Source organism: Saccopteryx bilineata, chromosome 2 (assembly GCF_036850765.1).
Source record: "Saccopteryx bilineata isolate mSacBil1 chromosome 2, mSacBil1_pri_phased_curated, whole genome shotgun sequence".
In the NCBI taxonomy this organism is placed as follows: domain Eukaryota; kingdom Metazoa; phylum Chordata; class Mammalia; order Chiroptera; family Emballonuridae; genus Saccopteryx; species Saccopteryx bilineata.
In genome coordinates this window covers 340,886,069-340,914,057 of record NC_089491.1, presented here as the reverse complement: position 1 = coordinate 340,914,057, position 27,989 = coordinate 340,886,069, and the positions used below count along the sequence as shown (strand labels likewise).

At 46.4% G+C, this 27,989-nt stretch overlaps 2 protein-coding genes and 1 non-coding gene across 18 annotated transcripts in view; all 3 read left to right on the top strand.

The window, feature by feature from the left end:
- ATP6V0A4 (ATPase H+ transporting V0 subunit a4) overlaps positions 1-8,523 on the top strand; it is an 82,996-nt gene extending 74,473 nt beyond the window's left edge. For all 13 annotated transcript variants that reach the window (XM_066262404.1, XM_066262400.1, XM_066262401.1 and 10 more), the window contains 5 exons: positions 98-199; positions 4,299-4,409; positions 6,669-6,786; positions 6,911-7,082; positions 8,113-8,523. In XM_066262404.1, coding sequence (XP_066118501.1) covers positions 98-199; positions 4,299-4,409; positions 6,669-6,786; positions 6,911-7,082; positions 8,113-8,206 — 597 coding nt within the window. In that variant the 3' untranslated portion in view covers positions 8,207-8,523. The remainder of the gene's footprint in view (positions 1-97; positions 200-4,298; positions 4,410-6,668; positions 6,787-6,910; positions 7,083-8,112) is intronic.
- A 3,674-nt stretch (positions 8,524-12,197) lies between these two features.
- Positions 12,198-27,989, top strand: part of SVOPL (SVOP like) — a 74,247-nt gene continuing 58,455 nt past the window's right edge. The window contains exons 1-4 of one of the 4 annotated variants that reach the window (XM_066262391.1): positions 12,198-12,294; positions 21,743-21,858; positions 22,030-22,121; positions 24,773-24,871. In XM_066262391.1, the coding sequence (XP_066118488.1) occupies positions 21,750-21,858; positions 22,030-22,121; positions 24,773-24,871 (300 nt within the window). In that variant the 5' untranslated portion in view covers positions 12,198-12,294; positions 21,743-21,749. Of the gene's footprint in view, positions 12,295-15,049; positions 15,145-20,583; positions 21,306-21,742; positions 21,859-22,029; positions 22,122-24,772; positions 24,872-27,989 lie in introns of those variants that run through there. The other 3 variants (XM_066262390.1, XM_066262388.1, XM_066262389.1) reach the window with 3 other exon arrangements.
- LOC136327664 (U1 spliceosomal RNA) lies at positions 19,771-19,933 on the top strand. Its single transcript, XR_010729839.1, has one exon. It is a non-coding gene; the product is annotated as a U1 spliceosomal RNA (small nuclear RNA).

The following is a 27,989-nucleotide window of genomic DNA, read 5'->3' as shown; positions in this document are numbered from 1 at the left end:
TGGCTCCTCCTAAAGTGAATTGTGTGTGTGAGAGGGAGAGACAGAGAGCCATGTGGTCACCGTAAAATGGTAAGCTCTTTCCATTTCGGTCTTGCAGCAAGAAGTCCAAAGTTTCTTTGTTGTCATGGCCTTGATTTCCGTGCCGTGGATGCTTCTGATTAAGCCATTTATTCTTAGAGCCAATCACCGGAAATCCCAGGTAAGAGTCATTCATTTCAATTCCCTTGCTGCGGGGAGGAATGGGGCCCCTTGGAAATAGAAGTCTGGGATTTAGACAGCACACTGGGCTGACCAGGCCCTGAAGGACAGTGGTGAGGCGAGAAATTGGCCCTCCCCAGATATGTTTTCTTCTGCAGAGTTCAGCTTTTCCTAGGGGCCTTCTTATTTCCAGAATAATGTTCTGTTAAGGCCAAGAAGGTTTAAATCTTTAATCTTGCAAACTTTGCTTGGTATGTGTGTGTGTGTGTGTGTGTGTGTGTGTGTATGTGTGTGTGTATGTGTGTGTGTATGTGATTGATATGTAATACTCCCTTGCACAAATATACCACAGTTCATGCCTGACCAGGTGGTGGCGCAGTGGATAGAGCATCGGACTGGGATGTGGAGGACCAAGGTTCAAGACCCTGAGGTTGCCAGCTTGAGCGTAGGTTCATCTGGTTTGAGCAAAGCTCACCAGCTTGGACCCAAGGTCACTGACTTGAACAAGGGGTTACTTGGTCTGTTGTAGCTCCTTGGTCAAGGCACATATGAGAAAGCAATCAATGAACAACTAAAGTGCCACAATAAAAAATTGATGCTTCTCATCTCTCTCCCTTCCTGTCTATCTCTATGTATCCCTCTCTCTGATTCTCTCTCTGTCTCTGTAAAAAACAAACAAACATACAGGCCCTGGCCGGTTGGCTCAGTGGTAGAGCGTCGGCCTGGCGTGCAGGGTCCCGGGTTCGATTCCCGGCCAGGGCACACAGGAGAAGTGCCCATCTGCTTCTCCACCCCTCCCCCTCTCCTTCCTCTCTGCCTCTCTCTTCTCCTTCTGCAACCAAGGCTCCATTGGAGCAAAGTTTGCCCAGGCGCTGGGGATGGCTCTGTGGCCTCTGCCTCAGGCACTAGAATGGCTCTGGTTGCGGCAGAGCTATGCCCCAAGATGGGCAGAACATCGCCCCCTGGTGGGCATGCCGGGGGGATCCCGGTCGGGTGCATGTGGGAGTCTGTCTGACTGCCTCCCCGTTTCCAACTTCGGGAAAATACAAACAAACAAACAAAACAAAACAACCCCCCCCCTACACACACACACCACAGTTCAATTATCATTCATATATGGATAGTTCTCTGGCTTGCTTTCGATTTGGACAATCACAAATAGTCCTTCTATAAATATCCTTGTGCCTGTCCTTGGGCACATGTGTTTTTAGAAAGTGGCAAGTAACTAATTTAAAGCTGATTATTTTATTTCAGAGAGCACCCAGCTCAGATATCATGAGACACTTAACTGAGGGAACTGCAAAGTATATTTGACTGGGGAGCAGAGTCACTAAGGCTGATGAAGTCCAGCATCATGCTTCTACCACATTATTCATGTTTGAGACTTGTTTGGAGGTTCTAGCAGGGGAGCGCAGCTACTCGTATACCCTTGACCGAAGAACGGTCCTCTCCTCTAGCGGGGAAGGTCGTCCTCTTCGACCGAGCGCGCAGCTTCGGGAGGGACGCACATGGAGCGGTGAGGGAGGAAGGGGACACCCGCCTAGCCAGCCAGATCAGCCAAATCAACCCTGGCGATCAATGGGGTGACAGATGTCGCAGCCAGATCGCCCTCACATCCACATTATTCATGTTTATTTTAACCAGATCCAGCACAGGACTGGAAAAGGCTAATTAGGGATGGAAGTTGAGAAAATATCTTCTATCTCTTCTCTGTCATTTTCTCCCTTAAGATGATGGGGAGTGAAAATAAGATGTTAAGAAGACCAAGTAGCCTGACCAGGCGGTGGCGCAGTGAATAGAGCATCAGACTAGGATGTGGAGGACCCAGGTTCGAGACCCCAAGGTCGCCAGCTTGAGTGCGGGCTCATCTGGTTTGAGCAAGGCTCACCAGCTTGAGCCCAAGGTTGCTGGCTCGAGCAAGGGGTCACTCCATCTGCTGTAGCCTCCCGGTCAAGGCACACATGAGAAAGCAATCAATGAACAACTAAGGAGCTACAACAAAGAATTTGATGTTTCTCATCTCTCTCCTTTCCTGTCTGTCTGTCCCTATCTATCCCTCTCTCTGACTCTCTCTGGCTCTTCCACAAAAAAAAAAAAAGGAAGACCAAGTAATGTTAACTTGGGTCGCATCCCTCACTCTGGGGCAGGGAACCATGTGGCCAAGGGGAAAGGCTTACCCAGAGCCTCCTCATAGTACCTGGCACCCTGGGATTCCTGTCCAGATGGACTCACGCCCACTTCCCAGCCCTGCAAAGGGCCAGCCTCTCCACTGGTACTGCTAGATCCTGGTGTGGCCAAGGGGCGGTCAACTCGTGAGGTGCGTGGGCGAACGTGGACACTGGGGGGAGTATCCGTGCATGTGCACACGAGGCCTGCAGCTGTGGATGGAACCAGAGATGGAAAGGGAAGGGTGGCATGTCATTGCGCAGGGCCAGCTCTCCTGAGACACTGAATTTGAACCTGGCCTTTCAAGTTCTTACAAAGATTTATTTATCAAGCTAAGGAGGCTAGCACATATTTTATTTAGGAGTTTGTTGGTTAATCGCATAACTTTTAATTATTTAAACATGTCGCATGTGGACTTCCGTTTTGACCTTTTCCCAGGGGCCTGCAAATATGAGGTGCCACCCATGAAATCGTTCTAGGGACAACTTTCGACATGGGATACTCAGTTTCACAGTGACTTGAAAGGAATACTCTCTTGAAACCCAAAGATAAAATCAGGCCAAAGTGAATGAGAAATGCACCCAGATATTTTTTCTCTTTGGATTATTTTCTTCGCTGTTTTTATTTTTTTTATTTTATTATTTTTTTATTTTTCCGAAGTTGGAAATGGGGAGAGACAGTCAGACAGACTCCTGCATGCGCCCGACCGGGATCCACCTGGCACGCCCACCAGGGGGCGACGCTCTGCCCACCAGGGGGCGATGCTCTGCCCCTCCGGGATGTCGCTCTGTTGCGTCCAGAGCCACTCTAGCGCCTGGGGCAGAGGCCAAGGAGCCATCCCCAGTGCCCGGCCATCTTTGCTCCAATGGAGCCTCGCTGTGGGAGGGGAAGAGAGAGACAGAGAGGAAGGAGAAGGGGAGGGGTGGAGAAGCAGATGGGCGCTTCTCCTGTGTGCCCTGGCCGGAATCGAACCCGGGACCCCTTGCACGCCAGGCCGACGCTCTACCACTGAGCCAACCGGCCAGGGCCTCTTCGCTGTTTTTATAAAGGAATGTTTTTATTTAGACAAGTGTATCTATGTTGGAAAAGTCATTGTTTCAGTCTGTTCAGGTTTCTATAACAAAGTACTACAGACTGGGTAGCTTACAAGCAACAGAAATGTGTTGCTGACAGTCCCAGAGACTGGCAAGTCCAAGGTCAAGGCACCAGCATGCTCACCTTCTGGCTCATAGCACCTTGTCATTGTGTGCTCACCTAGTGGAAGGGATGGGGGAGTTCTGCGAGGTCTCTTGCTTAAGGGCACTAATCCTATTCCTGAGGACTCCACCCTGATTACCTAATCACCTCCCAAAGGCCCCACCTTCTAATACTATCATCTTTGGGGGTTAGGATTTCAACATAACAAATTTTGAAGGGGGACACAAACATTCAAATGATAGCAGTCATTCATCTCCTAATTTTGCCCAGGAAAATCTGGATGTTTAGGTCATAAGGCTAAGTGTGTCAAAGGTACAACTGATGGTTTTATGACTGTGTATGTATGTGTATATGTATATATTTAGTATAGGAAGGCACTCTTGCATATGCATTGGTTTGCTGTAAACACTGTGATTTATGTGGCACCATGGAGGAAAGCACATGGTCTGGAATCCAACGGCCAGGGTCTGAATCTTGACTCTGCCACTAATGAGCTATGTGATCTTGGGCACGTTTCTTAACCCTTCAGGGCTGTAGCTCACCTCTCCGTAAAATGTGGTGATAATTGTGCATATGTAAAAAGATTGTTATGAAGGCTAAATGAGGTCATGCAGAGAGAGTTTAGAAAGTATCTGGTATGTAGCTAATGTTTACTGCAAGCCTTTATTTTGCACAGCATTGGTGTGATTCTAATTCTAAGGATAAATTTAACACTCCCCTTTCTTGCTTGCTGACAGCTGCAGCTCTCCATGATCCAAGAACACGCCACTGATGACATCGAAGGTGGCAGTGCAAACCCACCCAGGAGAGCAGCTGCCCACGAGGCCCAGGAGGACCAGGAGGAAGAGGTATCTGGGACTCAACACCCTACAAAGGCTTCCCAGTTTGTCCAGATTCTAGAAGTAGATTTGCTCAGGCGCAGTAGTCAATTTTATTATTTATTGACTTTAGAGAGAGAAACGGGAACACTGATCTGCTCCTGTATGTGTCCTGACCGGGGATCGAACTGGCAACCTCTGTGCTTTGGGACAATGCTTTAACCAACCGAGCTATCTGGCCAGAGCTCAGTAGTCAAATATTTAAGAGCCACTGGGTGTGGGTACCAGCCCATCACAATGAACTTAGGCAGCGGAGCTGCTGGTGGCAGCCCTGTAATTGCTGAGTCAGGAGCTGGTTGGGTCAGGGACCCTGCTGGTGGCAGCCCTGTAATTGCTGAGTCAGGGGAAGTTGGGGAGGTCCAATGGGAGGGGGATGCCTACAGGATCCAAACAGTAACCACTTACCAAGCGATGTAGGAGTGTTGCAGTGTTTTGTTTTTTTTTTTTTTTTTTTTTTTTTTTTTTTTTTTACAGAGGCAGAGATAGACAGGGACAGACAGACAGGAACGGAGAGAGATGAGAAGCATCAATCATCAGTTTCTCGTTGCGCGTTGCGACTTCTTAGTTGTTCATTGATTGCTTTCTCACATGTGCCTTGACCGCGGGCCTTCAGCAGACTGAGTAACCCCTTGCTGGAGCCAGTGACCTTGGGTCTAGGCTGGTGAGCTCTTTGCTCAAGCCAGATGAGCCCGCGCTCAAGCTGGCGACCTCGGGGTCTCGAACCTGGGTCCTTCCGCATCCCAGTCCGACGCTCTATCCACTGCGCCACCACCTGGTCAGGCAGGAGTGTTGCAGTGTTTTATCCCAGGCGCCACTCTATCTGTGAGCAGGAGGTGGAGATCTAGTGACACAGGAGGCCATCAATGTGTCCTTGGCTCAGCACTGGGCCCCTGGTGGTCAGTGACATTTATTATGAGCCTTCCCATCAGGGCCCCTCAGACCATGAGAGCAGAGCCCAAATGTAGCCCGAGACATTGAAGCAAAAGTGGACCATTTATTCCCCGCCCCCTTCTGGACAGTGTCCGTCCTCCTCTGGCCCCAACCCTGCTCTGTCCTGACTTTGCTGATTATCTGTGTAATATTATCCGCCTCTCCTGCGAATTCAGGGGCTGTGTTTGGCTTCCTCCTCCCTCCCTGCCCCTTTCTGTCCGAGGGCAGCCACCCCCCTCAGGAATGTGCCACCCTTTCCCAGACTGAAGGCAGCTGGCAGTGTCACACTGCAGCTGAGGTCACCCACTGTCCTGCACTCGAGGGGGTTTTCCCTGCAGCTCTGTTCCGATTCTGGATGGGGACCAGGTTCCTGTGAGGCCCAGGGATGCTGAGAGTAGCTTTGTGATATTAATTACTAAAAAAAAATTTAGTTGAATTAATGGATGGTCAGTTAGATTTAATAAAAGAAAACAGTGCATTATGGACAACTGTACCTGCAAGATTCCAGGTATGGAGAGGGATCGACATGAGTGGTTATTGATACGCTGTTTGTTCGACGGGCTGGAATGTTTTAGAATCCAACCCACACATCTGCAGACCGACCAAGTCCCGGCCTGTTCAGGAGGAGGAGCTACCATCCCGGGTGGGTCTGGGCTGGGCTCTGCCTCCCCCTCAGGGTCCTCTCCCACCTCTCCCGAGTGAGTAGAGAAAGTCAAGGAAGCGTGTGTAGTAAAGGATGAACGCTATCCAAAGAGAAGTCCAGCTTTGTCCTGACTCCTGGAAGTCAACCTCTAAATCTCTGTAATCTCTCAGGTGAAAGAAACGTCTTGGTTATTTTTTGTGAGCCCTTGTGACTATACCTGGTCATTTGTGTGGAGGCTGGCCACACCAGAAAGACCAACTATGTGGTTAGAGAATTGAGACTGGGGGCTACATGTTATCAGCCTGGCCTCCAAGAAGGGGAGGGAGGTGGGGGTTGAGTACAATCACCTGGGTGGCACTAGATCCATCCTGCCTGCATAATGAGACCCCAATAAAACATGGGCCACTGAAGCTCAGGTGAGCTCCCTGGGTTGGCAAAGAGCACATCCCTAAGGACACAGAGCCTCACATCTGGCCCCCCCCACTGTGGATTCTACTTTGTGCTGCTAATTTTCTTTCTACAAGTATATTAATATTTCTTGTCCCCAAGTTCAATGGAACAACGAAGCCCAAGTCTTATTCATCTGTACATCATTTGAATTCCTTTGGTAGAGAAAGTACTTAATGAAAGAGAAACTTAAAAGTTTCTTCTTTCAGTTCGACTTCGGAGATGTATTCGTGCATCAAGCCATCCACACGATTGAGTACTGCCTCGGCTGCATTTCAAACACAGCCTCTTACCTCCGGCTCTGGGCCCTCAGCCTGGCTCATGCAGGTGAGTGCGCCACCCGTCCGGGTCACACTCGGAAGCGTGCACTTGTAGGAACAGCTCTTCTCTCTCTTGGGAATAATCTGCCTTTGCCAGGAAAAGCCCACGACGTTGCTCTTGCGTCTTGCAGAACTGTCTGAAGTGCTCTGGACCATGGTGATGAACGTCGGCCTTCGCCTGCGAGGCTGGGGCGGACTCATTGGGGTCTTCATCATTTTTGCTGTGTTTGCTGTGCTGACAGTCACCATCCTTCTGATCATGGAGGGGCTCTCTGCTTTCCTGCATGCCCTGAGACTGCACTGGTGAGGATGGCGGGGCTGCCGAACCTCTGTGTGCTCTGGGTGGGAGGCAAGGCTGTTGGGCCAGCTAGCTGGGTTCAAATCCTGACCCATTGTGTGACATTAGCCACTAAGATGCCCTTCTAGAACCTGAGCTTAGGCACCTGTCATTGTAATTGTCCACGATATCATGGTTGTATACCTATATCATGGCTACCCTGTGATAAATGTTAGTTCCCATTTACTCCTTTTCTTTTAAATTTCCATTTGTTATATTATAACTGGCTTTAAAATAAGGGACACCTGCAAATATTGGTAAGATGACAGATTTGAAATAAGCTCACAGAAGGCCTAAGTGAATATGGGACCTTTGGCCCTTGTTGTTGAGTGCAAGGAGTTATACTGATAGTACAGGCTTCCAAACTCCAGAAAATGGAAATCGAATGAGGGTGCCTGCAAGGGAGATGGCGCTCGCACGAGACCCCTGACATTCACAAATGTGTCCAGAACATCATATTGAGTTAGAATCAGTGTCCCCTGTCCTTCAGGTTATAACATCATTTCTGCACATATCCTTAGGAAGTGCATTCTACAACGTCATATACATACATGATCATTCATGGTATCTTTTCTGTGAATTATGAAAATATAAGCCAAGATTTGGGGTTGTTCTGCCATAGTGTCAGCCCTGCAATTTAGGATCAGGATGAAAACAAAGAAAGCACATCAAACCTGGTGAAACGCTGTCCTCACTAGTTCACAGGACAATGGAACATAGTGAGGGATTCTTTGCTTGTGGGCACTGGGGCAGAGTGTTACCCTGGTCTGTGAGGCCCCCAGCAGAGGCCTGGAGGAGTGGAGTGGTGGTGGTGGTGGTGGTGGGGGCGATGTGAGCTGCAGGTAGAGAAGGGTTATAAAAAGCCTCAGAGAATCAGCTTGGGTTCCTCCCAGCACGCCTTCCTGACCTTGAACTTGTTTGACAAATGCTTCTTCCCTCAGCTGCCAGCCTCTAGCTAAGTGTTTAACACTTTTTTCTTCTGCCCTCCAATGACAGGGTGGAGTTCCAGAACAAGTTCTACATCGGGGCTGGGTACAAGTTTTCTCCATTCTCCTTTAAAAACATCCTGGATGGTATAGCTGAGGAGTAGCTGCGAGTCCCGGGGCTGACACCACCTTGTGTATCAGTCTTGTCTTTAACCTCAGCCATGCAAGGCAGTCAGTGGAATGATTGTTCTCGGCTCACCGGAAGCAGGAAGCCATGTATTATCTGGTTGCAAGCCTTGGTATTTCACACGACTTCACCACGTCACAGAGGAGCTACGTTGGCAAGTCGTCTAAACTTCAGATGGGGTCTTTGCTGTCAAATACTAAAATGATTGAGAAATTGGGAAGGCATTGCTAGACTGATGTTTTCTTGCATATGTTAAGTATTTTATTTAAGAAAATAAATTTCTGGGGCCATTCAGTTTTTCTTCAAGATGTCTTTATTCAAAATAATTCTATAAAATTTAGTGTTGATCATTTCAGGGCAAAGTGGAATGCTGGAGTTATGCAAACACCTCCCAAAGAAGGATTGTTTATTATTTGATTCTTTCATTTCCTGCTTCCTCAAACACCATCTTTTCCTTGTCTGGGGCTAAGCTTTACAAGATCAAGAACTTTCTCATAGATTTTTTTCTCTGTGGGAGGAAGAATAGATCATGTTTCATGTTTAGTAGAGACGCTGGCCCCAGGGTGGCACTCTGCTTTGATAATTCCCGAGGAATGAAGTGTGACAACATGACTTCATCAGCAACTTCGTTTCCTCTGAACGCACATGATGCTGGAGTAACTGGAGAAAGTGATTTGTGGGTGTGGACAAGTTCTGGAAAATGGCGGCAGACTGGCAGACCGTCTGTCCTGATACCCTCTGGGCACCAATGTCATTTCTTAGGGCACCTGGATTGGCAAACTGCTAAGAGCCAGGTGTAAAGGGAGGATGTTTCAAATAGACACACACAGTAATACAACAGAAGTGAAAGGGAGTCCAACACATACAATGGAGAAAGGAAAGCCTCTTTAGTGGTGCTGGGAAAATTGGAAACTCACATGTAAAAGAATGAAACTAGACTGCTCTCTGACACCATGCACAAACATCAACTCAAAATGAATCAAGGACTTGAAAATAAAAACTGAAACCATGAAGTACATCGAAGAAAGCATAGTTATTAAAATTATGGACCTTGGTCTCTGAAGGGTTTTTGTGATCTTGACTCCAAAGGCCAGGGAGGTAAAAGCAAAAATAAATGAATGGGACTATATCAACCTAAAAAGCTTCTGCACAGCAAAAGAAACCATCAACAAAACTAAAAGACAACCAAGTAGGAGAAGATGTTTGTACATGATATCTTTGATAAGGGGCTAATATCCAAAATATATAAAGAAAATCATACAACTCAATAATAAAAACAAACAATTCAATTAAAAAATGGGCAGAGGGCCCTGGCCGGTTGGCTCAGCGGTAGAGCATCGGCCTGGCGTGCGGGGGACCTGGGTTCGATTCCCGGCCAGGGCACACAGGAGAAGCGCCCGTTTGCTTCTCCACTCCCCCCCCTCCTTCCTCTCTGTCTCTCTCTTCCCCTCCCGCAACCAAGGCTCCATTGGAGCAAAGATGGCCCGGGCGCTGGGGATGGCTTCTTGGCCTCTGCCCCAGGCACTAGAGTGGCTCTGGTTGCGGCAGAGCGACGCCCCGGAGGGGCAGAGCATTGCCCCCTGGTGGGCATGCTGGGTGGATCCTGGTCGGGCGCATGTGGGAGTCTGTCTGACTGTCTCTCCCCGTTTCCAGCTTCAGGAAAAAAAAAAAAATGGGCAGAGGACCTGATCAGCCACTTTCCTCAAGAAGACATACAGATGGCGGATAGATAAGAAAAAATGCTCAACTTCTCTAGTTATAAGGGAAATGCAAATCAAGACCACATTGAGATACCAGCTCACACTTGTTAGAATGGCTTTTATCAATAAGACAAGAAATGTATTGGCAGGATGTGGAGAGAAGTGAACCCTCATACACTTCTGGTGGGAATGTAAATTGGTACAGCCTCTATGGAAAACACTATGGAGAGTCCTCAGAAAGTTAAGAATAGAGCTACCATATGACCCAGCAAACCTCTCATCGGCGTATCTACCCCCAAAATTTGAAAACATTTATTTGCAAAGATATATGCACTCTGTGTTTATTGCAGCATTATTTATGGTGGCCAAGACATGGAAACAACTGAAGTGTCCTTCAAAGGATGATTGGATAAAGAAGATGTGGTAAATATATACAATGAAATAATACTCATCCATAAAAAATGATAAAATACTACCACTGTGACAACATGGATGGACCTTGAGAGTATTATGCTAGGTGAAATAAGTCAGTTGGAAAAGGACAAGAACCATTGATTCCACTCATGTGCAAAATAAAACAGGAAGGAACAAGTAAACAAACAAACTCATGGATACATACAACCGTATGGTGGTTACCAGAGGGGAAGAGGGGTGTAGGTGGGGGAGGATGAAGAGGGTAAAGAGGATAAAGAGGATCAAATATATGTTGATGGAAAGAAACTAGACATTCAGGCAGTGTGAGCATACAGTGCAATATACAGATGATGTATTATGGGATTGTACACCTAAAACATGTTATTAACCAGTGTCACCACAATAAATTTAATTTTAAAAAGATTGTTCCGGTCCTGGCCGGTTGGCTCAGTGGTAGAGCGTTGGCCTGGTGTGCAGAAGTCCCAGGTTCGATTCCCGGCCAGGGCACATAGGAGAAGCGCCCATTTGCTTCTCCACCCCTCCCCCTCTCCTTCCTCTCTGTCTCTCTCTTCCCCTCCCGCAGCCAAGGCTCCATTGGAGCAAAGATGGCCCGGGCGCTGGGGATGGCTCCTTGGCCTCTGCCCCAGGCACTAGAGTGGCTCTGGTCTTGGCAGAGCGATGCCCTGGAGGGGCAGAGCATCGCCCCCTGGTGGGCGTGCTGGGTGGATCCCGGTCGGGCGCATGCAGGAGTCTGTCTGACTGTCTCTCCCCATTTCCAGCTTCAGAAAAAAAAAAAAAAAGATTGTTCCATCAACTGTTTAGTCTGAATGACCTTTAACCAGATTTATTATAATCTCTATGATAACTATCCTGATAATGAAGTCTAATTCATATTGGCATACACACACACACACACACACACACACAGTGCTGTACAATTTACAAAGGCTTCCACATAGTATCTAGATCTAAATAAACCTCCAGAAGACCTGACAGAATTTGAGACCCTTGAATAGGTCTCTTTTTTTCAAACCCTCTTGTCCCTCTGTGGATTGGGTTGACTGGTGCTTATGAAATTGTCATTGGTCATACCCAAGGGGGCTTCCCTGCCACCTTCGACGTCAGTGTCATCACCTGCCCAGCACAACTTAAGGCACAATTAGATGCCCAGCAAATATTCATTTAATGACTAAAACAGGCTGATCCCATGACAAGAATGACAGTTGCAGTCAGAAGCTGTATATATCCTTGAGTTCCAACGCTGATACTTTATTGTGTGCATCCTCCGGCAGGAAACAGAGCTATTCCCCTTGTTGCCAAAATGGGGATAGTGGTCTCCACCTCTGAGGTGTGGAGGGGCTTGCAAAGCGCTGGGCACAGACAAGGCACTCAGTCAATGCCGTTGGCCCCCTGCTGCCAAGGTCATTGGACAGTTTCAAGGTTCTCAACTCGTCGCTGCCCTTCTCAACATCCGTCTAAAAATGTGCTCTGCTTAGATGGGTCACAGGCCTTTTGCTCTTTAATTCTAAGCAGTGATGGCTGCAAGAAAAAGGTTTGAAAAGGCAGAACTTCCCTCTGTGCCTTGCCTAGACCCCTGCTCTTTCAGAAGTCTCCCCAGCCTCCCTGAGAACAACATATCAGTATCCTCCAAGGTGTGGCAGTCCCTGTTCCCATAGAGATGTAATTTCCTCTTCATAAAAGGATCAGGTGAAGGGCTGACTGAGGAGGGGGTGGGACCTTGCTGTCAGTCACTTGTCCAGGATGCAAGATTGTTCCTTAAATAATCCCACCCACAGAACTGAGCCGAAAGGAGAGAAGACCTAGGGACCGAGTTTCTTGGGAAGGTAAGTCTAGAAGTCACCAGTGGTCCAACTTCTCTGAGAGATTTGGCAGTTGTAAAGGGGAAGCAAAAGAGCCCTAAACTGGAAATATTTCAAAGAAATATACAGAGGTAAGAAACCCAATGGGCAATATGGATCTGTCTTTATTTCTCCTTCTCTGGGTGGTGCGTGAGTTAGATTATTAGTGCTTGGCTGAGGTCAAATACAGTATGAAACATTCTCTCTTCTTTTTTTTAACAAACGCTTTTAAGATTTTATTTATTACTTTTATACAGAGAGGAGAGGGGCAGAGGGGAGTGTGGAGCATCAACTCATAGCTGCTTCACTTTGGTTGTTCACTGCTTGCTTATTGCTTGTCATATGTGCCTAGACTGGGCAAGCTCAGGGTTTCGAACGGGTGACCTCAGCATTCCAGGTTGATGCTCTATCCACTGTACCACCAGAGGCCAGGCTAGAATTAGTTTTAATGAAGCTTGAGCTCTATCAGAGCCTTTGAATTTCAGCGTAAGTCCCCCAATGTATCAGTTCTTTATTAGATTTTTTTGAAGGTGGGTCATGGGTTACTTTCCCATTGTGGATTTTAAGGAATTGATAGGGCTGCAAAGCATTCTTCTCCATGTTATTCCCTATTTTCATTAATTGGACTGATCCTTCCTTCCTTCCTTCCTTCCTTCCTTCCTTCCTTCCTTCCTTCCTTCCTTCTTTCCTTCCATCCATCTATCCTCTTCCTAGGTTGGAAGGGATTTGGAATGATTTAGGAAGCCAAAGAATGGAAGATGCCAAGTCAGCTTTTCCAACGTTTCATTTCAAAATTGAGGTTATAAACTCCATCTCTCAGTAACATTTCTCGTCTCCAGCTCTGAGAAACATTTTGCCCTCTTTTTTAAGTTTATCTATTTTTTTTAAAATTTTTCTGAAGTTGGAAACGGGGAGGCAGTCAGACAGACTCCCGCATGCGCCCAACCGGGATCCACCCAGCACGCCCACCAGGGGGGGATGCTCTGCCCATCTGGGGCATTGCTCTGTCGCAACCAGAGCCATTCTAGCACCTGAGGCAGAGGCCACGGAGCCATCCTCAGTGCCCGGGCCAACTTTGCTCCAATGGAGCTTTGGCTGCGGGAGGGGAAGAGAGAGACAGAAAGGGAGGAGAGGGGGAGGGGTGGAGAAGCAGATGGGTGCTTCTCCTGTGTGCCCTGGCCGGGAATCGAACCCGGGACTCCTGCACGCCAGGCCGATGCTCTACCACTGAGCCAACTGGCCAGGGCTTTGCCCTCTTTTTTATGAAAACATTTTTTAATGAAACTTTTGACTGAAACTCTAGAAAATACTAAGCAAACACTTTCTGTACCTGTTCACTTCAAGTTAGTGTTTGAGTGTCCCCTGAATGGTCTGGAATGTAAGCTCCTTGACCGTGCACAGGTATGAATGCCCAAATCTTGCCAACCCACCACCAGTGTGCCCCCACCGAAGGGATGCTGTTACTGAAGACCCTGTATAACCTCACAGGGCAGGAATGAGAACCTTCTCTGTTGTAGTTAACTTGTACCTTTGTTTCTTCCATGCTTGGCAGTACCCCCGACATTGGGAACCCACAGGGCTGGGCGTTAGAAATATCAAAGTGATTGCTTCTCAGCCTTTTGGCTAAGATCAAGTGTAGAAAGATTGATGTTACAGTTGTTGACACGAGCACTGTGTTGGTGGCTGGACAGGGACCAGGTTGCTTCTCTGAGTAGAGTTGGAGTGAGTCACACATCACTGCCACCCCCGTTTTCCTAACCTTCCTCACCCCTACATCAATGGGGCCCTTCCAAACTGGGGTAGGGAAGGTTTTCCTTTCTCTAAAACACACTAATTACATTTATAAAGCAAACTAGAACAAGAGGGGTATTTTTAGAAAAATGTATTCATTTCATTGTGCCTTTTATAAGTAAGATGAGGTGACCAATTTGGTTGAGTATCAGTGTTATATATCTGGTTGGAGCAGTTTTTTGAGTCTTATTTTCCGATCAGCATGCAGCACCTGTGAGGATTTCTTAATGCCATTAAATTTGCCCTTGAAATAAGATCAGTCTATTTGAGAAAAGAAATAACTTCTGTTTTGTTCTTTTCCATTTGAGTGGCTTTTTGTAGACAAGTCCTGCCAGGGGTGAGGACGACGGAGACGCAAAGACCCAACTCCAGGGACCAGGTTCAGTGACACAGATCCGCTTTATTCAGGAAGTAAGCTAACTTATATACACAGGTTCAGCCTATAGGGTGTTACAGCATGTCCTTCATAGCCAATGACTGAAAAGGTCAGGGAGCTGCGTGGTTGGCGCTAAGTCACTTTTAGCGGGCGAGCTCCCTTCCTGGGTATGCCCGGGAGGGTTCTGGGAGCTGGAGTATTCTCACAGCATTGCATCAGCCACAGCTGCTAGGAATGCGCTCTGCGCTCCACCCACAGCTTTTCATTTGAGCCCAAAGTGTTCTGATGTTTGCAGAATATTAGCAATGCGTGCCTTTGGAGCAGTATAAATTTGCTAACTCCGTAGATACTTAAGAGGGTACCCTGAGTGTGTTTGATTTGTGATTATGGTGAAATTTTAGAAGCTTACTGGATACCATTATTCAAACATCAGAAATGATAGGTACTCCCGTGAGTGCTTCTGTCACAATGGGCACTGTGCCGTATTATGCAAACGTCGTCTCCTTTAATCCTTATTATAGACTCCAGGATGTTTATCTGAGAGTTACACACAACGAGCCAATCTGCATGCAGTGGTGTTTACAATGAATCACAGCCAGCTACAGGTTTCTTTGTTCCCCCTCCCATTGCTTCACTTGACTAGCCTAAAAAAAAAAAAAAAAAAAAAAAAAAAAAGAACGGCACACAGCTGTGAATAAATAACAGAGACCAGAAATAATAGTGTCTTGGATGAGAGACAGCTTCCTTTTCTTTCCCACGTAGAAGACGACTGTAGGTAAGTCGACCGAGACTGTGGGAGAGCTCCGTCTCATCAGGGCCCAAGCTCTTTCTCGCTTGTGCTCTGCCCAACTTAGCCCAGAGAGTCAACCTTTCCATCTTCACACTTTTACCGTGCGCCCAGATGCCTGCTGAAGCACCAGCCTCTGTGATCTGGAAGCAGGCAGGAGGACGAGGGGAAGAAGGGGTGAAAGGGCTTTCTCAGAAGTGTCCCCCTCGCCTGACCAGGCAGTGGCGCAGTGGATAGAGTGTCGGACTGGGATGTGGAGGACTCAGGTTCGAGACCCCGAGGTCACCAGCTTGAGCACAGGCTCATCTGGCTTGAGCAAAAAGCTCACCAGCTTGGACCCAAGGTCGCTGGCTCGAGCAAGGGGTTACTTGGTCTGCCGAAGGCCCACGGTCAAGGCACATATGAGAAAGCAATCAATGAACAACTAAGGTGTCGCAACAAAAAACTGATGATTGATGCTTCTCATCTCTCTCTGTTCCTGTCTGTCTGTCTGTCCCTATCTATACCTCTCTCTGACTCTCTCTCTCTGTCCCTTTAAAAAAAGAAATAAGAGAAAAGAGAGAAAAAGAAAAGTGTCCCCCTCCACCTCCACCAACCTCCACCTGCACCTCGGTGGCCACCCCATCAACCAGGGACAAGGGGAGACTTGTTAGTGTGAAGGCAGCACGTACTCTCTCCCACAGGTAGCTAGTATTATTCTTGTTTTCAGGTGCAGAAACGGAAGTAGAAATGGAACCAGTTCAACCTCAGTCTCATCATGGTTACTGACACCTTCCTCTCTCCCTTCCTGCCTCCTCCTTCCTTCCTCTGTTCCTTCTCCTCTTTTCTGCATCCCTCCTCCCTCCCTCCCTCCCTCTCTCTGTCCTTTCTTCCTTCCTATGTTTGTTAATTTAGTAGTTATAAAATGACGCCTAAAGGTATTAGTTACTATAATTTTGTCAGTTATTACAGAAGATGAACAGTTTCTCAGTTTTGTTTATAATTCATATATTCTCTTGTGAGAATACATTGCTTGTTCTTATCATTTGACCATTAATTTATTAGTATCTCTTTTTCTTTTCCTATAATTTGTGGTTTATATCTACTATAGACACTGGAGAAAAGAATAAAAGAAAAAGCAAATAAGAACAAAAAGAAACAGAAAAAGAAAAATATGAAATCACAATTGTGGTTCTCCCTTTAAGGGACTGGCTCTAATTAAGAGAGCTGTGATGTCTTTAACTTGGATATATGACCTCTTGCCAGGCCTTCTGAGTTAAATCACTGCTCTTTGCTGGTAAGAGAGAATATACGGTATTCATGACCACAGAACTACCTAATCAGGTTAAAACACACACCAAATTACAACTGGTTCTGTTCAGACCCTGCCTGGTTAGCTTAGTGGTTACAGTGTTGTCCTGAAATACCAAGGTTGTGGGTTCGATCCCCCATCAGGTCATATATGGTAAGTGACCAGTGAACGCACAACTAAGTGGGACAACAAAATAATGCTTCCTCCTCTTTCTCCCTTCCTCTCTCTGTCTCTAAAATCAATCAATAAAAAAAAAAATTAAAACTTGTTCTGCTAATTAGTAAGTGGCAGATTCCTGGGTTTCTTTTCTTGCCACTCAATACAAAGAGCAAGGAGACTTACCGTACATTATTTTATTACTGCTCTCCAACAAAAGCCTTTATGGACATTAAAGTTGTAAAGCATGTCTATGTTGTTATGAGAAGTCATAAAACTTGACTGGTAGAAGAGATTATGTGTTGAGTGAAGACTGAACTCACTGTTAAGCATTTAGTTGTAACTGAATTTAAGATGAATTTACTAGGATTAAAAAATATAATTCCCCACCCAACTAAATTGTTTTATTCTCTAACACTGTATAGAGAGAGTCGCTTTTGCGAGGTTTTTTGTTTTTGTTTTTGTATTTTTCCAAAGTTAGAAGCAGGGAGGCAGTCAGAAAGACTCCCGCATGCACCCGACTGGGATCCACCCGGCACGCCCAACAGGGGGGCGATGCTCTGCCCATCTTGAGTGTTGCTCCCTTGTGGCCAGAGCAATTCCAGTGCCTGAGGCAGAGGCCATGGAGCCATCCTCAGTGCCCAGGCCAACTTTGCTCCAATGGAGCCATGGCTGCGGGAGGGGAAGAGAGATAGAGAGGAAGGAGAGGGGGAGGGGTGGAGAAGCAGATGGATGCTTCTCCTGTGTGCCCTGACTGGGAATCAAAACTGAGACTTTCACACGCTGGGCCAACACTACTACTGAACCAAACAGCCAGGGCCCACTTTTGGTTTTTAAGTCTGCTGCCATGATTTACATTATTATTATTTAAAAAAAAAAAAAAAAAGCCTGACCAGGCAGTGGCACAGTGGATAGAGTGTTGGACTGAGATGCAGAGGACCCAGGTTCAAGGCCCCAAGGTCGCCAGCTTGAATGCAAGCTCATCTGGTTTGAACAAGGCTCACCAGCTTGAGCCCACGGTTGTTGGCTTGAGCAAGGGGTCACTCAGTCTGCTGTAGCCCCCTAGTCAAGGCACATATGAGAAAGCAATCAATGAATAACTAAGGTGCCGCAACAAAGAATTGATGCTTCTCATTTCTCTCCCTTCCTGTCTGTCTGTCCCTATCTGTCCCTCTCTCTGTCTCTGTCACACACACACACACACACACACACACACACAATATTGGTCTAATTTACATAAAATAAAATTCACCATTTTATTCATTTATTTTAGAGAGGGGGAAAGAGAGAGAGAGTGAGAGAGAGAGAGAGAAGGGGGAAGAGCAGGAAGCATCAACTCCAACATGTGCCTTGACCAGGCAAGCCCAGGGTTTTGAACCGGCGACCTCAGTGTTCCAGGTCGACGCTATAAAATTCACCATTTTAAAGTGTATAATTCAATTCTTTTTTAGGACATTGACAAGGTTGTGCAAACATCGCCTCTATTTAGTCCTTGCTGAATGGTCTTGTTTTCATATTTGGATTGCAGTAAATCTAAGCAATTGTCCACACCCATCTCGATACATAAATTCAGTCAGAGCTGATTTTTAATGTGTACTGAGGTCCTCTTTATAATCAAAAGGTGATTTTTCTGCTAACCACTTTATTTAAAAAGTTACCAGGTAAGGAAAGAACACTCCTCCAAAAGGTGTTTGGATAATGTCTGGAAGAAATCAGTGGTAGTTTCTAGAACAGTCTGTCTTCATGTCGTTCAGGCTTCCAGATGGGCAGAGAGACCAATAACTTTTACTTTTCCCACTCTGTGAAGATGATAACTTTTGATGGTGTTCATGGTGTCTCTTGGAAAAGGGGATTTACCATTTATTTCTGAGCATTATTGATCTATCTGTCACTGTGACAGCGTTTTAAGAAAACAAATACTATCTGTGTTGCGGTAGAGTTGTATTGATGCGTGTCTTTGGTGTTCCTAACTAGAGGAAAAACTTCTTTTTTTTTTTTTTTGTATTTTTCTGAAGCTGGAAACGGGGAGAGACAGTCAGACAGACTCCTGCATGCGCCCGACCGGGATCCACCCGGCACGCCCACCAGGGGGCAATGCTCTGCCCATCCAGGGCGTCGCTCGGTTGCGACCAGAGCCACTCTAGCGCCTGGGGCAGAGGCCAAGGAGCCATCCCCAGCGCCTGGGCCATCTTTTGCTCCAGTGGAGCCTCGGCTGCGGGAGGGGAAGAGAGAGACAGAGAGGAAGGAGAGGGGGAGGGGTGGAGAAACAAATGGGTGCTTCTCCTGTGTGCCCTGGCCGGGAATCAAACCCAGACTTCCACACGCCAGGCCGACGCTCTACCACTGAGCCAATCGGCCAGGGCTAGAGGGAAAACTTCTTAGGGCAAGGGACATGTCCAACACTCTGAGATCCCCACAGGAGCTCATACAACCCAAAAGCAAAGGGGCACTTAGCAAACATCCCTAATCGAGATGTACTGCTAAATTCTGACTGCACCTGTTAGTCATCTGACATTGGAAGAGCTACTTATGAATCTCAGAACCTTGTTTTCTGGCCGGGGAAAATGTTACACATCTCCAAATTAGAGGAGAGTAAAACAAACCTACACTATGGGCTAGCATCAAACTAATGATATAAATATTATTACTAACAATATATTTACTGAGAACAGGTTAGGATTTCTGTTTATCCCACTAGGGATTTTGAGTTAAATTACTGTGTCAACATCTCACTAATTTGATACTCAGCTCTCTTTGGTTTATTTTTATTTTTTAATTTGAAGATATAAAGAATCATTTTTAGGGTTAAATACAAAAAAGAGGGGGGTTGAAATAAGTGCTCTCTGGGTTTCTGTCAGTAGTAAATAAAAATAACACACAAGTGCTGGGCAGGTAGCTCAACTGGGTAAAAGCATCATTCTGATATGTCCAAGTGGTGGGTTCGATCCCTGGTCCTGGCACATACAGGAGTCAACCAATGTACGCATAAATGAGTGAAACAACGGATAGAGTTCTCTATATCTCTCTCTTCCTCCCCAGCATCCTTTCTTCCTTCCCTTCCTCCCTCTCTCCCCTCCCTCCCGATCAAGTCTCCAAGACTCTCTTTCTTGATTTTAGAATCTCTCTAGAATCATTGTTTAAATTAAAAAATAATAATAATATACAAGATACGTACCTGGCAGGGGGGATACTATGATGACGAAGGTGGTCTTCCCAGGGAGAGGCTCATCCAATTGCACTCTGATGTGCTCACCCCGCGATTTCCCCAATAGTGGGAAACTCAACTACACGATTTGTGGTCATGGGGGACTGCATTCATGCTCTCCCTTGGCAAAAAATAAAATAATAATATTAATAATACACAAGAGCCTGACCAGGCGGTGGCGCAGTGGATAGAGAGTCAGACTGGGATGCAGAGGACCCAGGTTTGAGACCCCGAGGTTGCCAGTTTGAGCGCGGGCTCATCTGGCTTGAGCAAAAAGCTCGCCAGCTTGGACCCAAGGTCACTGGCTTCAGCAAGGGGTTACTCAGTCTGCTGAAGGCCCACGGTCAAGGCACATATGAGAAAGCAATCAATGAACAACTAAGGTGTTGCAACGAAAAACTAATGATTGGCCTGACCTGTGATGGCACAGTGGATAAAGCGTCAACCTGGAAACGCTGAGGTTGCCAGTTCAAAACCCTGGGCTTGCCTGGTCAAGGCACATACAGGAGTTGATGCTTCCTGCTCCTCCCCCCTTCTCTCTCTCTCTCTCTCTCTCTCTGTCCCCCCCCCTCTATAATGAATAAATAAAATCTTTAAAAAATAAAAAAAAACAAAAAAAAAACCCCTAATGATTGATGCTTCTCATCTCTCTCCGTTCCTGTCTGTCTGTCCCTATCTACCTCTCTCTCTGACTCTCTCTCTATGTCCCTGTAAATAATAATAGTAATATTGGGTTGGGGAATAAGTTCGTAGCGTTTTTATATTTTATTTTACAACAATTTGTTTGCTGTTTGGCAAAGGGTAAGTATTCTTTCGATAAAACTCTTTCTGCTCTACAAAACTATGTTAATTGTATTTTTGAGTTATTTAATTTTTTATTAGTTTTGAGGCTTAGAAATGGAATACCCAGGAGGCAAAAATCAACATTTTCGACACCTGCTCTTCTTTGCTTTTCATCGAGGTCAAAAAGCTGCCGAAGCAGCCCGGGACATTTGTGACGTGTATGGAGAAGGTGTCATAGGCGAGTCTACAGCACGGAAATGGTTTGCAAAGTTCAAAAATGGCGACTTTGACGTCGATGACACGTGCCGCAGCAGAAGGCCTTCTGAATTCGATGAAGAACTGGGAAATGCTTGAAAAGAATGCCACAGTCAACAAGGAGCTCTACATTGCCCAGCTACACTGCGTGAATGAGGCTATTCGACTGAAAAGACCTGATCGACATGGTCAAACCATACTCCTTCACGACAGCGCCAGGCCCCATGTTGCACAAGTCGTCAAAGCCGCACTCCAAGAGCTCGAATGGGAGGTCCTTCAGCATCCGCCGTATTCTCCGGACCTTGCACCGACTGATTACCATCTTTTCCGCTCCCTGTCAAACCATATGAAGGGCGTTACCTTCGATAACAAAGAGGTCCTTAAAAACTGGCTCAACAACTTCTTTGACACCAGACCAGGCGATTTTTGGCAAAATGGCAACAACAAATTGGTCGAGAGGTGGGAAGAGGTTATAAACAGCAACGGCGAATATATAATTGATTAACTTATTGATATAATTATTGTTTTTTGTTTAAATAAAAGTCTTCGGTAAAAACGCTACGAACTTATTCCCCAACCCAATAATAATACACAAGAGAGCATACTGTAGTGTATGGAGACACTGTAAGAATGGGCTTAGTGGAGATGGAAAGGTCTGGCATTGTGATTGTTTCTCTGTAGCAAAGCCCATCTTCACAAAGCCCATCTTCACAGCCAAGAGCTCCCCTGCACCCAGGCTGGGGGCCCAATGATCTCATTTAGCTAATTAACCTCTCTGTGTTTCAGGTTCATTAATATGTAAAATGGCGATAGATTATGAAACCCGCCTCACAGGTTGTCTGTGAAGATGAAAGAAAAATATCTACTCCATTAAATGTCTTTCCTGCTTCCCTCAGAAAAGCCATGGGGGAAACGGGAACCATTTGGAAGATGGCAGCTAAGCGGGCGGAGCCCGTCACCACCATTAGCCTTCGGAAGTTGAGCCTGGAAACCCCGGAGCCACAGCCGAAAGGTAAGAAGATCTAGAAGCCTCTGACCCTTGTGCTACTGCTTAATTCCACCCCTTCCCCAGTATTTACTAGTGTTTATAACAATGACTTGGTTTCGCAACATGCTCCGGGGTAAGCAGTAGTCCATTTGCTACACACAGGGGCTGTTCTGATCACTTTCTCTTTCCTTGTAGAGCCAAAGACATTCACCGTGGAAGATGCCGTGGAGACCATCGGGTTCGGACGTTTCCACATTGCCCTGTTTCTAATCATGGGCAGCACTGGGGTGAGTGCTGCTGGGAGACCATTTGGGTCCCCAAAGCTATTTCATCGTGGGGCATGTAGTGTCTTCCACTGAGCTCCAGCCCAGGGCGGTCCATTGAGGGCAGGGTAGGGAACGGCACAGGTGAACAATCCAAAATAATTTTCATCTGTCAGGTTATAAGCAGGTGTCAGGTTATAAGCAAATAAATATCTGTGTACAATGTTCTGGGAATGCAATACTCATGGTTTTTTAGAAAAGGTTTAAATTGCCTGACCAGGTGGTGGTGCAGTGGATAGAGCGTCGGACTGGGATGCCGAGGACCCAGGTTTGAGACCCCGAGGTCGCCAGCTTGAGTGTGAGCTCATCTGGTTTGAGCAAAGCTCACCAGCTTGGACCCAAGGTTGCTGGCTTGAGCAAGGGGTTACTCGGTCTGCTGAAGACCTGTGGTCAAGGCACATATGAGAAAGCAAACAATGAACAACTAAGGTGTCGCAACGAAAAACTAATGATTTGTGCCTCTCATCTTTCCATTCCTGTCTGTCTGTCCCTGTCTATCCCTCTCTCTGACTCTCTGTCTCTGTAAAAAAAAAAAAAAAAAAAAAGAAGAAGAAGAAGAAAAGGTTTAAATTGAAGAACTGGGTAGAGAAATTATTCAAAGTTAAATTAGAAACATGATCCTCAAACATTTTGTGCATCGTGAGAATTACTTGGGACACCTGCTGTAATTACCAATTTCCAGACCCTTTAATGGCTTGTTCCCCCTAAGATTCCACTCCCAATTATGATTGGAACCATGATTAATATTAACTCAACTGCTCTATATTACTGAGATAAGTTTAATATTCTCCTGTGAATCAAATATGCTATCTCTTATTCATGATACTTTGGGAGCTAAAATATACCAGCTGTCTAAACACCAGACACGATTATAATACTGTCCAAGGGCAGAGAAGCTCTTATGATAGACTTCGAATTCCCACACTTTTGTTAACCAGTGACACTCCAATAAATTCAATTATAAAAAGTTCCCATACATTAGCTCACATCACTATACATTTTTCATCCCAGACCTCTGAGTTACATACATATCAATAGTACTATCATAGGCCCTGGCCGGTTGCCTCAGTGGTAGAGCGTTGGCCTGGCGTGTGGAAGTCCCGGGTTCGATTCCCGGCCAGGGCACACAGGAGAGGTGCCCATCTGCTTCTCCACCCCTCCCCCTCTCCTTCCTCTCTGTCTCTCTCTTCCCCTCCCGCAGCCGAGGCTCCATTGGAGCAAAAGATGGCCCAGGTGCTGGGGATGGCTCCATGGCCTCTGCCCCAGGCACTAGAGTGGCTCTGGTCACAATAGAGCGATGCCCTGGATGGGCAGAGCATCGCCCCCTGGTGGGCGTGCCGGGTGGATCCCGGTCGGACGCATGCAGGAGTCTGTCTGACTGCCTCCCCGTTTCCAGCTTCAGAATAAATAAATAAATAAATGCTCCACCCAAATATCTTACTGACAGAACATGTCCCGAACAAATCCATTTCCCGCTTTACTTCCCCTTGATCCCCACCTGATACCCTCTTTCCTTTGTTGAAAGAAATATTTACCATATTTTTGCTCCATAAGTTGCACCTGACCATAAGGCACACTAGGGTTTTAAGGAGGAAAATAAGAAACAAAAATATTCTGAATCAAATGGTGTGTTAAAATATTTAATAAAATACCACATTTTTCACTCCATAAGATGCACGGGCATTTTCCCCTCTACTTTTGGGGGTGAAAAGTGTGTCTTATGGAGCGAAAAATACAGTAATGGCACATCTTATACTAAGTTGGCTAAGTAGACATTCGCTCTTGATGATGAACCCATATTTGTATTTGTTGTTTTACTTTTATTAACCTTGTCCCCCATCTCAACTTCTTGAGAAAGGGATTATTTCAAAAATCTGTTTGCAAAAGACCGGTCCCGAGATCTTCATGATGATGAGTATAAAATAACAAAGCTAGGTTGATGTGGATGGAGGTGGTGTGCCACTAGCTAAGTGATGGCCTTCACCCAACACCCTCCTACTGTTAACAATGCAAATGCATGAATCCCCAACATCACAAGTAAATATGTTTCATAAATCTGGGGACCTTTTCTTTCTTTTTTAGGTGAGAGGAGGGGAGAAAGTGAGGCAGACTCCTGTATGCGTACCAACCGGGATCTGCCCAGCAACCCCATCTGGGGCTGATGTTTGAATACCAAGCTATTTTTAGTGCCTGAGACTGATACACTCCAGTGGAGCTATTCTCAGCTAATCAAGCCACTGGCTGCAGGAGGGGAAGAGGGAGAAAAGGGAGAGGGAGGAGGAGAGAAGCAGATGGTTGCTCCTTCAGTGTGCCCTGACTGGGAATCAAACCTGGGACATCCATATGCTGAGCTAACACTCTATCCACTGAGCCACTGGCCAGGGCAGGGACCTTTTCAAACTGTTCAAGTCATAAATGTTACATCAGCGAGAGCCAAGGTTTAATTATGCTTCTTTATTCAACTGGCTGTGCTTAGTGGATACACCATAGGCGCTCCCTCAGTGGGGGCAGGGGAAGGAAGAGGTTAGTTCTAGAAGAATGATGGACAGGCAGGTACAGGAAGAATGACGACAAGCTAACACTCTGACATGGTATTTTCCTTCCTTCTTCTTAAGGTTGCCGAGGCCATGGAGATCATGTTAATAGCAGTTGTGTCTCCTGCCATCCGCTGTGAATGGCAGCTGGAGAATTGGCAGGTGGCATTAGTGACCACGGTGAGTGTCTGCTTCCTGGGCTGCAAATGAGCCAACTGAGGCCGGGGTTTCCACTCCCTGTCCTCATCCGCATCCCACAGGGCTGAGAGCCAAAGCATACCCACCCCTTGGTCTGTGGGCTTTCAAAGCTCATGTGTTTGCAAGCCCAAACTAACGTTTGATGCCTTTCTCCCCTCCCACCCCAGAGAGCATAACTTTGAATTGCTTTCCAGCTCCTAGCAAAAGCCCCAAAGAGATCAATATAAACCAGAGAAAATAACTCTTAAGCCATGGGTTTGTTATGCTTTTATTACTATTAGTTCAGGTCACTAAGAGGGTTATTTAAGTGAGACCACGGTGACTTAATCAATCACCAAATTACCCTCACTGAATTGCTTATGTTACACATTCAACTTTTCACAGACACCCTATGAATAGCTTTATGAATTACACACCAACTTTTGCTGCAAAGTAGAATTAAGGATATTATCTGTTTTTTCTTTTTTTTTTTTGGATATTATCTGTTTTTTCACAGGCATTCATTAAGTACCAATTAATTGTCAGCAGACTGTGTATGCGCGCATGTGTATGTGTGCGCGCGCGCACGTGTGTGCATGTGTGTGTGCATGTGTGTATGTGCATGTGTATGCGTGTACATATGTATGCACATGTGCATGTGTATGTACATGTGTGTGTGCATGTGTATTGGAGGGACAACAAGCATCTCCATGTTGGGTAAATAGGAAGAGGAAGCAGTGGGAGCCAAGGGCACAGGGACAGGTGTGGGGGAAGCATCTCAGCACCTGGGCATGGCCTCCAGTCTGTAGACCATGATAGGTCTCTGAGCCCCACCTTGGGCCAAAGTGCAAAAGTCCTCCAAGCAAAAAATAGTTGTCACAGATATGTATGGCAGTTTTTCAAAATACGGTTTTGTGTAACAATCAACTTTACATCAATGCATTGTTGTCTTCATAGTCATTATGTATTTCTCATTAAATGAATATTAAAGTACACCTTCTATCATGCAGAGCTCTATTAAAATCTTTTTTTTTCTTTCTTTTTTTTTTTTTTTTTCATTTTTCTGAAGCTGGAAACGGGGAGAGACAGTCAGACAGACTCCCGCATGCGCCCGACCGGGATCCACCCGGCACGCCCACCAGGGGCCACGCTCTGCCCACCAGGGGGCGATGCTCTGCCCATCCTGGGCGTCGCCATATTGCGACCAGAGCCACTCTAGCGCCTGAGGCAGAGGCCACAGAGCCATCCCCAGCGCCCGGGCCATCTCTGCTCCAATGGAACCTTGGCTGCGGGAGGGGAAGAGAGAGACAGAGAGGAAAGCGCGGCGGAGGGGTGGAGAAGCAAATGGGCGGCTCTCCTGTGTGCCCTGGCCGGGAATCGAACCCGGGTCCTCCGCACGCTAGGCCGACGCTCTACCGCTGAGCCAACCGGCCAGGGCTATTAAAATCTTTTTTAAAAAGTCTTCCAAGAGGTTCTTCATGCCTAAAAAATGTTGAAAGCACCTGACCTGTGGTGGCACAGTGGATAAAGCGTCGACCTGGAAATGCTGAGGTCGCCGGTTCGAAACCCTGGGCTTGCCTGGTCAAGGCACATATGGGAGTTGATGCTTCCTGCTCCTCCCCCTTCTCTCTCTCTCTCTCTCTCTCTCTCTCTCTCTCTCCTCTCTCTCTCTCCTCTCTCTCTCCCTCTCCCTCTCCCTCTCTGTCTCTCTCTCTCTCCCTTTCTCTCTCCTCTCTAAAATGAATAAAAAAATTTTAAAAAAATGTTGAAAGCTGGCCTGACCTGTGGTGGCGCAGTGGATAAAGCGTCGACCTGGAAATGCTGAGGTCACCGGTTCAAAACCCTGGGCTTGCCTGGTCAAGGCACATATGGGAGTTGATGTTTCCAGCTCCTCCCCCCTTCTCTCTCTGTCTCTCCTCTCTCTCTCTCTCTCTCTCTCTCTGTCTCTCCCTCTCCTCTCTAAAATGAATAAAAAAAAATATATATCTAAAAAAAAATGTTGAAAGCCATACTATGGAGGATGGGGAGCCATTGAAGGGGTTTGAAGAGGGGCGTGGTCAGTCTTCCATGAACCCAGGGAAGGTCACGTTGGAGGGTAGATTAGGTAGAAAGCTGTGGTTGTGGAGGAATGGCAGATTTTGTGCTGGTGTGAAAGTGTGTTCTAAAACTATTTAACAGGTGACATCAGCAGAGGTGGTCCCATCAGCCAAGGAAGTCAGACAAATAGGAGGTGAGGAAGACAGAGTTGATTTACTTGGGTGTTTGTAAAGCCAGTAGCCGCTGCCACCAACACAGCCGCCTGGCCCGTGCAGGTTCACATTTGATTAAGACAGACGGTAATTAAACAACATAGCCAAGAACTGGTGGGCCATTACTTTTAATCCTAGCTTGTACCCGGTTGGTAAGAAAATTCACACAGCGGGAAAATGCTTCCTTTCTGATTCAGGGCTCCCAAAGCCACTGACTCATCCGAGTATTCCTAGAATCAAAGGCTCCAACAGCCTTATTCACCTCTGTTCCCCATCTCCTTCTCTCTGCACAAACTCTGCTTCTCCTTCAGCACTCCGCCATCTTGGCTGCCTCTCCTCTGTAATGCTAATTTCAGGAACAGAGAGAGAGAGAGCGTGTGCACGTGCCCCTGCTCTCCCTTATTTTATAGTGTAGAAATTAAAACCTTTAAGTCAATATACAAATAAGGAAGTCTCTGATACAAAGATCTTAGTATTAGAAAGATGTTGAAATGATCTTAGTATTAAAAGGGTGGGAAAGGCTTAGTCTTAAAACTAAGCCTTAGGGCCTTAGACTATAAGGACCCTGTCTGCTTACAGCCTGTCCCCCACACCCAATGCAAACTATAAGCGAGCAAACATATACATCATATTTGCAAACTTATTTGACCCAAAGCTTATTTTAAGACTAAGCCTTTCCCACTCTTTTAACACTAAGATCTTCTCAACACTAAGCTTTTCCCCACACCCTTGACTGTTGCATGATGTGGGGTGGTGCACTCTTATGAGGAATCCCATTTATGCCTCAGATGAGTGGCTCTGTATCAAAGACTTTCTTATTTGTATATTGGCTTAAAGGCTTTAATTTCTACACTATAAAGTAAGGGAGACCA